Genomic DNA, 9,021 nt, shown 5'->3' on the forward strand with positions numbered 1-9,021 from the left:
TTTTGTAAAATGTACCATTCATGAATCACTTTCTGCTTCAAAACCACAGTTGTTTTTTTTTTTGTTTTTGTTCACTTTAATCTGGTAAATACTCTTACATCTTCATCAATATTTAATACTTCTCAGGTACCTAACACATGAGCAATGAGTACAATAATCTTCATGTCTTTTAACTGCTGTCACATTCATTAGGATAAACTCAAATCTGCTTCGTTTAACTCCATACACAAAGGACTATTTCATTTTTATGACTAAATGTTTGAAGTTTAGGATATCTATGTGAACAATTACTTCATTTAAAGTATTTAGGACCAGCTTTCTGACATTTGCTAGATAGATAGATGCATAATCTGGCAAAACTACAACCTGACATAACTTTGAGATAACTGGTAAGCGAGAATGTCACCTTGAATAAATACACAAGTCTTCCTAGGTTTTTAAATGAACTGAAATTTTAAACTACCATATTTACCCATGTATAAAAAGTGCATTATTATTTTTAAATGTATCTGAAAAAGCAGCCCTGCATTCAAAGCAGCCATGGAAGAGTGATCACCATAGACAAGGCAGCCACATGAGCATAAAATATTGAAAACAAGCCAAATTATCAGGCTATTGGCAGAAACTTATAATTTATTTAGAGTACATCAGCACTTACATAAGGAGGTCACATCATTGCATTATACCACCTTCCCCAGCATACATAATCCACATGTGATTTGTAATTCATCATCATCATCATCATCATTTAACATTTGTTTTCCATGCTGGCATGGGTTGGATGGTTTGGCTGAAAACTGGTAAGCTGGGGAGCTGGACCAGGTTCCAATCTGATTTGGCATGGTTTCTACAGCTGGATGCCCTTCTTAATGCCAACCACTTAAAGCATACTGGGTGATTCTTACATACCAGTTACAAAACACCAGCATCAGCCACGACTATGATCTCACTTGACTTCACAGGTTTTCTCAAGCATGGTATATTGCCAAAAGTCTCAGTCACTTGTCACAAGTATCTAACACATGAGCAACAAATAGAGTAATCTTCATGTCTTTTGCTATTGGGATAAACTCAGTCTACTTCATTTAACTCCATACGCAAAAGACGAATTCATTTTTATGACTAAAAGCTTGAAGTGGAGGATATACACGTGAACAATTACTTCACATTTAATGACTGTGCTATTTTTTACCCTTTAGCATTTAAACAGGCCATATCCAGCCCAAATATTCTATCTATTTTATGTTCAAAGTGGTCAGATCTGGCAGATCCCACATCTATCCTACGATGGCATTCTAAAAATAAGCAATTACATCATTGAAAACTTGAAGGTACAAGATAATGCAAGATTAATTCAAAGCAATATGAACAAGAGCACTCAGAAAGAACAAACTTCTGCCAAGGCAACACCAATGTTCTCTCAATGATTAGCCAGAGATAATTTTTTAAAATGAGAATATCTGAAGTAAACTCGACTTCTCTCACAAATGAGAATACTAATAATGAACCCGAAATTAAGTAAAAAAAAAAAAAAAAAAAAAAAAAAAAAAAAAAAAAAAAAAAAACGGGAAAATAATCCAGAATCCTTGTCCAGTACCAGATCGATCCCCAAATCTAATCACTTTGTGCTAGTCACAAGGTCAAACAACCCTGAAAGTTTCATCCGAATCCATCCAGCAGTTCTTGAGATATCTTGTACACGGACAAACAAACACAACTAAAAACAATACATCCACCTTTGCTAAGGCGGAGGTAACAAATAAGCATTACATTCGACAAAGTAATCTGAATGCTAAAACATTAAGAAACACTTTTTTAATTATCTAAAATTGTGGTTCATATGGCCCCTAGAGGTCCAGATAAGATTTTGTTGTTAAAACTTATGTACAATAAATTTGGTTATACTTCTACAATACGCAAAATATTTTAATTTTTCATACAACTCCTAATAACATTTAATTATAAAAACATGTGAATTTCTAAAAACATCAAATGACTAATTAGCACTCTAAATGCTTTGCAACATTTGTTTCTGAAAGTAGGGGTTTTCTGATTGCAGCCCTCCCGTGAAAGCCGGCTTTGTGCAGCTCTCGGCAAACAGTTTTTGTGGAAACTGGGTTCTCTCGGTGGTCATTATATATATATATATATACATACACACACGCACGCACATTTTTTTCTATACAAGGTGCAATAAATCTGTAGATTTGGTCTACAGAATATAGAAAGTTGCAAAAGTTTATGGACTGAGAACTTAAGATGGAAAAATGTAATTGGACATTTTGCAACAACAATGAAGCATTGTTTTACAGCCAAATAGCCTTCCCATCACTAACTCTTGGTTGAGAAACATCGAGGAATGTTAAATTTTCATCTGCATATCAGCTATTCACAAGTGGATATAACAAACCCATAGTAGTGGTGTACAACCCTGGTGGTTAATCAGAGAGACACAAAACCTCAAACTAGAAATACAAGTTTCACATCCCATTTGGTAATGACCTTAACCAAAATATAATCAATTATACAGTTGGTCTCCACTCGATTTTCAAGTAACATATCTTTTATTTCACACATCCTCAAAGGTGAAAAGCAAAAAACAATTTGTTGACAGAAGAAATGACAACATCACCAACTGTAGCTTGTGATTCTCGGAGAAATATAAATGTAAACTAATGTGCACATGCACACACATGGAAATAGATACATACATACAAATGAAGGTTGACTGAAAATCTCATAGGTCGACCAAGATACTCCCACAGATTGTGACCAAATGAGGTTTTATTTTTCAACATAGTCCCCTTTGTAGTCCACACACTTCCATCAGTGCTGGAGTGCTTGTATCCCATTGGTGAAGAAATTTTCATCTTGCTGGTCAAAAAAGTCAACAACAGCAGATATGATTTCATCATCACTGAGACACTGGTTCCCAGTCATGTGTTCTTTCATGTCAAGGAATAGATGGAGCCAAATCAGGAGAACAGGGAGGGTGATTAACAAGTTCAAAGTCACAGTCATGCATAGCAGTCATTGAAACCAAGGCCTTACATGCTGGAACATTGTCCTGATGAAACAAGACCATTCGTCAGTTTTCTTGGGTTTTTGGTTTTGACAGCCTTTTGTAATTGTCTCAGCAAGTTGGCATAGTAGTCTTCATTGTTGGAGCGACCCTTTTGAAGATAGTCAATAAACACAAAGCCTTTTGCATCCCAAAAAACTGAGGCCATCACCTTCCCTACAAATGAAATGTCCTTGGCCTTCTTTGGAGCAGGTGAGGAGAGAGTGTTTCCACTGCATGGATTGTCTCTGACTCAAAGTGAAGCTGACTCTCATCTTGGCTTAAGAAACACTCAAGGAAACCAGCTGGGTCCGCTTCCAACAATGTCAGATTTTGCCATGATGTGATCAGCCTGGTGCACTTTTAATCAGATATCAGAAGGTATTACACCCACAGAGAAGAAACCATCATACCAAGTTCACTGAGCAGAATATTCTCAACTCTCTCACAGGATATGCTAATAGCATTAGCTATTTGATTTATAGCCAATCGCCTGTCATCCATCATAATCAATGTTTTCCTCAGTGGTGGCAGTTGCAAGACATCCAGATCTTGGGTCATCTTCAAGACTTTCCCTTCTCCTCCTAAATTCAGCTGCCCACTTTTGCAATGTTGATAAAGCTGGAGTGTCATCCCCTAATGTAGCAACCATGTCAGCATGAATGTTGTTGTTGGGGGATAAACTCTTTTTCTGCTGGTACTTGATAACAGCACAATGCCAAATTTTGTCAATTTTCAAGAGAAGTCACTACTAGTTACTTTTGATGTCTTTTTTGAACAGTCTCACGTCAGTTTACTTGGAAAGAAATAATGCAGTTATTAATAAGAACAGCTGAAATTAATGCATACAAGATTTCAAAGCCCTAGCATCACTCCTTCATAGACAGCCCATGAATTTTGCAGCCCACTCTTGTATTATATTGTGAGAGTATATTGGAAAGTATGAAATCATAAATTTATAAATGAACTACATTATGGAAGAATTGTATTTCAACTTCTTTTAGATCAAGTGTATAGTTGTTCAAATTTTGGTCAACATAATTGCCATACAAGATTTAAAACTTGTATTTTTGGTTGTAACATTTTATCTAACAGTGACTGGCCATCACTATAAGGGTTCTATTGTCACCCACTCATTGTAAATAGCTGACAGGCAGATGAAGTTTTAACATTCCTTTCATCATTCAAGGATAGTTTGTTTTTTTCTTATTTAGGTAGTTAAAAAATGTTTTTAAACATAAGTCATTAAATGAAACAGAGATCAGGTGTGGGCTATGCATTCTGGAGAAAGAGGTATAATGAAATAATGACCTCTCCACACAAGTGCTAATGTACTATAAGCAATTATCATAAGTCTGTACTGAGAGTCTGTGATAATTTGGCTTGATTACAATATTTTATTATTAATAACAATTATCATTTCTAGCACACTTAAGCTCATTTAGCTCCATAGCCTATGACATTTGGGGGGGAAAAAAAAAAGGTTAGACTTCCTTCTCAAATCATGCCGACTCACAAGGGCTGATTTTCCAGTTTCCATGACGCATATATTCCCCACCTGGACAGAACACCAGTCAATCGCAAAATTACTCATTTTTGCCAGCTGAGTGAACTGGAGCAACATGAAATGAATTGTTTTGCTCAAGAACATGTGTTACTCAATCCAGGAATCAAAACCACACTCTTAGGAGTATGGGTCCAACACCCTAACCACTAAACCACACGCTTCCATCTGTGACACTTGGTCTCCCATCCTTAATCCTTTATCATTTAAACTGACCATATCTGGCCCAAATATTCTACCTGTTTTATGCTCAAACCAGCTACACCTGGCCTCTTACACTTACCCGACAATAGCCTTCTAAAAATAAATAACATCATCAAAATCTCACAGTTATGAGATAATGCAAGATTATCATCATCATCATGCATAGTCTTTATCTTCACCAATAAAAGTACCCGGGTCGATTCATTCAACAAAAAATTCTTCAAGGCAGGAACCCAGCATGACCGCAGTCTAATAGACTGAAACAAGTAAAATATAAAATAAAAATTTACCAAAAATATATCTTCAGTGTACAGTTAGAAATACAACTCACTATTGTGTGAGAGAAAGCTCCACGCGGATTACCATAATCCAGTCAGCTTCTTGTATAGTACTTAGTTGACCACTGTACTTAAGTAGTGTTAGTGGTTACGATATACAGAGCAAATGTAGGTTTATCTTGATTTTCCACTTTATGATAGTAAATAATATACATGGATCAGGGGAGTCAGGGAACTTTTTTAACCAATTACCCCAAGACATATTTATTTACGTCAACATTACCCCCTTGATTTGAAAGGAAGAAAATCATAGATTCTTTGAATTAAAAAGGTTTATTGAATCTATTTACAAGTCCAATACAGATGCAAAGTTGCCAGAGGAAAATTTTCTGTCGTAACAAGGAACACGTTTTTATATAATTTGACTTATGTCTAATGAGTCCTCATTAGCCCCAAGAATTTCATTTTTACCCCCACTTCAGGTAATTTACCCCCAGTACGCTGACCCCTGATCAAGATGGTGCTAAAATAAATCGTAAAATTAAGGCTATTTAACCTCCAAGTCAAGGATAAGAGAAACGTTACATAACACGTCTTATATAATGCAAATAAGTATCGTTAATTAAGTACACATATCCACGTTCAGTCAAATGAAAAGAAAATTTATTCTCTTACGAAATTGCAGTTAAATGGAATTAAACATACCAAGGAACCAAGAAACCTTCAACAAATTTATTGTGCAGCTTTTAAAATTACGACAGTTCTAACTGTAGGTTAGCTACGTATACATCCGTTTGATTTTTAAAAACTGTTTCTCATAACATTAACATTTTTCCTTTTTTTCTATCGCAACTTTCTCTCATCCCCATTATTTTTTACTTATGCTTGAAAGAGAGAGAAAAAAATTACGGCGTTATTAAAATTACAGAGCCAGCTGCTAAACAGTTGACCCTATGAAGTACCTAACATGGTGCTCTCTAAACAGAACAAAACAACCTTGTTCGGTTAAGGTTTTGCATCCAAAGCTTTAGACAACCAAGAATGAAAATTGCTAAGGTCAGGATGATAATACTTGATTTTTGTTAATGCCAAAATGAATCATTGAGTTAAGCAGGTCATTCGGCCGTCCCAGTCAAGAATGTGTTACATAACAGTTTTTATATAACACAGACAACGGGATGACACTTACGTTCGGTGCGAAAAGAAAACAATTCCTTTACTTATGCAAAGAATTATCAGGAAGGATAGAATAATGTATTAAACTAAATGATTTGTTATAAAGATAAAACTGAAACAAATCTAGTACAAGGTAACTAAGGGCTCATTCTTTTTATCACACTTTTCTCAGCTGATATATTTGATTAATAATTTTATTAATACTGTCTTTTTGTGAGTAATTCACAAATGTTACCGACATGCAGTAAATTCATAAATACTGTTAGTTTGCCTTGTGGCAGCTAGTAATTTTATCAATACACACAAAGAAGAAACGCCGTTTAACCTCAGAATCATAAAGGATTCCAGCTATGACTATCTCGTCCTTATTCGGACGAAGAATACATTATATAAAGTCACCTTTATCGACATTATCTGAAGTCACATCGGCAACCTTTCGTTTTGACTAAGGCACTTCGCAGTCACATCTATAAGGAGCCAATTAAAGATTTAGCTGCTATTTCTAGCAGGCCTAGAGGCACGATGAGACTCCCTTTAATCTTGACACAAGGCAGTGTTGGTCTAACAGCCAATAGCAATGTTCGAACAGTGTGAGAACGATCGATTAATGTAAGAAATTTTATGAACGAGGAAAAAAAAAAAATCACTTGCACACTCGGAAAGTATCAATATTGATATTTACGAATTAGCAACGTGTTGATTATGGTACATTTTTGCTATTACACCCGTTTCCTGAGACGGGTGTAATCTCGATGGACTTTCGAAATAGTCGCCACTACCTCATGGATAAGGAGGAAAGCAAGAAAATAGGGCGAAGGTAAAGAATATGACCACCCGGTGTTTAGGGTTAGGGGGCGCGGAGGTAAAAAAATACGTACACCACCCGTTTCGGCGTAACAAAAACCCGACGTATTCTTTACTTTCGCCGGGTTAGGGTTACGAGAAAACGGGTGGTGTGCGTATTCTTTAGTTGTTTCTGGTAGTTTTATGCCAGAGATTGGCACGGAACGGAAGTGCAAAAATGGTGGGGGGGGGGGACATAAACATAAACCAATTATTTTACAGATGGAAACAGTCACTAAATTCCTTGTCCTTTTCTTTCTCCATGAAGTAGTTAGCTATTCCGAACATCCACGGATCAGAGGTTATATTCCTCACACGAGACGAGTGTAATAGTAAAACAATACCAAAATTAATGGTTAATATCTAGATCCAGGTTAAGGATACTCCAAAGGAAAGTGGCGATTTTTTGTTCATAACGAAAGATCGTCATATTAACTTCGATTATGTCACTACTTACCTTGGGAAAGGCATAAATGCCACATATATCTTTCTCGGTTAATATTAACCTCTTTCTCTACTACCAACGAAATTAATTTGAATTACATTTCGATGGTCATACATAATACATAGAACAAAACAATGAATGGTGCAACCCAGTGTTGACTTCCAATTACGGATAATACCCTTAAGAAATAAATGACTAAATATCACAACTTCCTCTTACAAAATAAGTGACGCAAACAGATTAAGCTAAGTTCCTAACAAAACTGAGTTACTGATTTAGATTCCCCAGAATTATAGCCAACATTTCATTTACGTAACCAATGCCCTTCAGAAAGCATGATAGCAACTAGATGCCATTCTGTTGCGAAAATTTAACTTTATATTTAATAGGAAAATATAAAAATTAATCTCGCAAGGATGGGGGTAGAATAACTGCATTGTTGGCTATGTAGTAAATATCTAAAAGGTATGTGCGTCCTGCAATGTTCTAGGGGTATATAACAGAAACGAAGGTCGACTTTTTAATCGTTGTCCGGTTACGTAAATAAATATATCAATAACGAGGTGTCCCAGGTGCACCGCAAGATGATGTATGCAAAATAAATAAATAAATAAAACAAAGGGATACGGTCAAACTAAAGGGTTTGACCAGGGATACTATACAATTATCGATCTATCTTTCTATTTATTTATCTATCTTACATATATTATACAGCTAATGTAAGTTGCTTGTTTGACAAAAGCTACAGGAGTAAGAACGAGCAGATCTCAGATGTTATTGGAATCACACCACGCAACCTTCCCCATAAAAATTTGTTTTGTAAGCAGTTGCAATGCTAGAACTAAAGAAAAAGAACACAGCAAAAGTACAGAAGTAAATGACAAATATTATAAATTTACATGCTCCTTACCAAATGTTTAAATAAAAGGTTGCGGGTCCCAGCACTAAACTGCAGTAACAACGCCATGTCAAGCAAACGAAATGAAACTTGACGCATGCGTAATTGTGTTGTTTAGGAGTTCGTTTTATAGAATCTACTGATATACTTTTCTGGTTTATGGATGTACAGAAGTATCACAGAAATTTAATGTTGTTTCATTGAATGAAAAAGTTTCTGCGCCATATTTCTTCGTTTTTGTCATGTAAATGTGTTTTTATTATGTTTTCATGAGCATTTTTTCCTTCTTAATGTTATTTTCGTTTTCTTCTTCGTTTCATTTACATCTTCTCGTTTTTATTCCCTTTTTCTTTTGTCTGTATTCTCTTTGTAGTAAGGCAGATTTTTGGAGAATTTTGAACCCTTTCTCTCAAATTTTCTTAGCTCGGGCCCATGACCAACCATATAACAGACAGTGTGTTGCCATAAAAGACATTAACGCCTGCGTGGATATGGCTTGTCCAGTCAGCACTGATGTGGCGAGTTTTCCTGCCAAAGAGAGCGAACAAAAGT

The 9,021-nt window shown here is 35.7% G+C and overlaps 1 protein-coding gene across 1 annotated transcript in view; it reads right to left on the reverse strand.

Annotated features, from left to right (window-relative positions):
- LOC106882182 (succinate dehydrogenase [ubiquinone] flavoprotein subunit, mitochondrial) overlaps positions 1 to 8,607 on the reverse strand; it is a 40,509-nt gene extending 31,902 nt beyond the window's left edge. Inside the window, exon 1 of the mRNA XM_052971309.1 lies at positions 8,482 to 8,607. Within this exon, the coding sequence (XP_052827269.1) occupies positions 8,482 to 8,568 (87 nt within the window). The 5' untranslated portion in view covers positions 8,569 to 8,607. The remainder of the gene's footprint in view (positions 1 to 8,481) is intronic.
- Positions 8,608 to 9,021: the final 414 nt, after the last annotated feature.

Source organism: Octopus bimaculoides, chromosome 10, assembly GCF_001194135.2.
Source record: "Octopus bimaculoides isolate UCB-OBI-ISO-001 chromosome 10, ASM119413v2, whole genome shotgun sequence".
Taxonomy (NCBI): domain Eukaryota; kingdom Metazoa; phylum Mollusca; class Cephalopoda; order Octopoda; family Octopodidae; genus Octopus; species Octopus bimaculoides.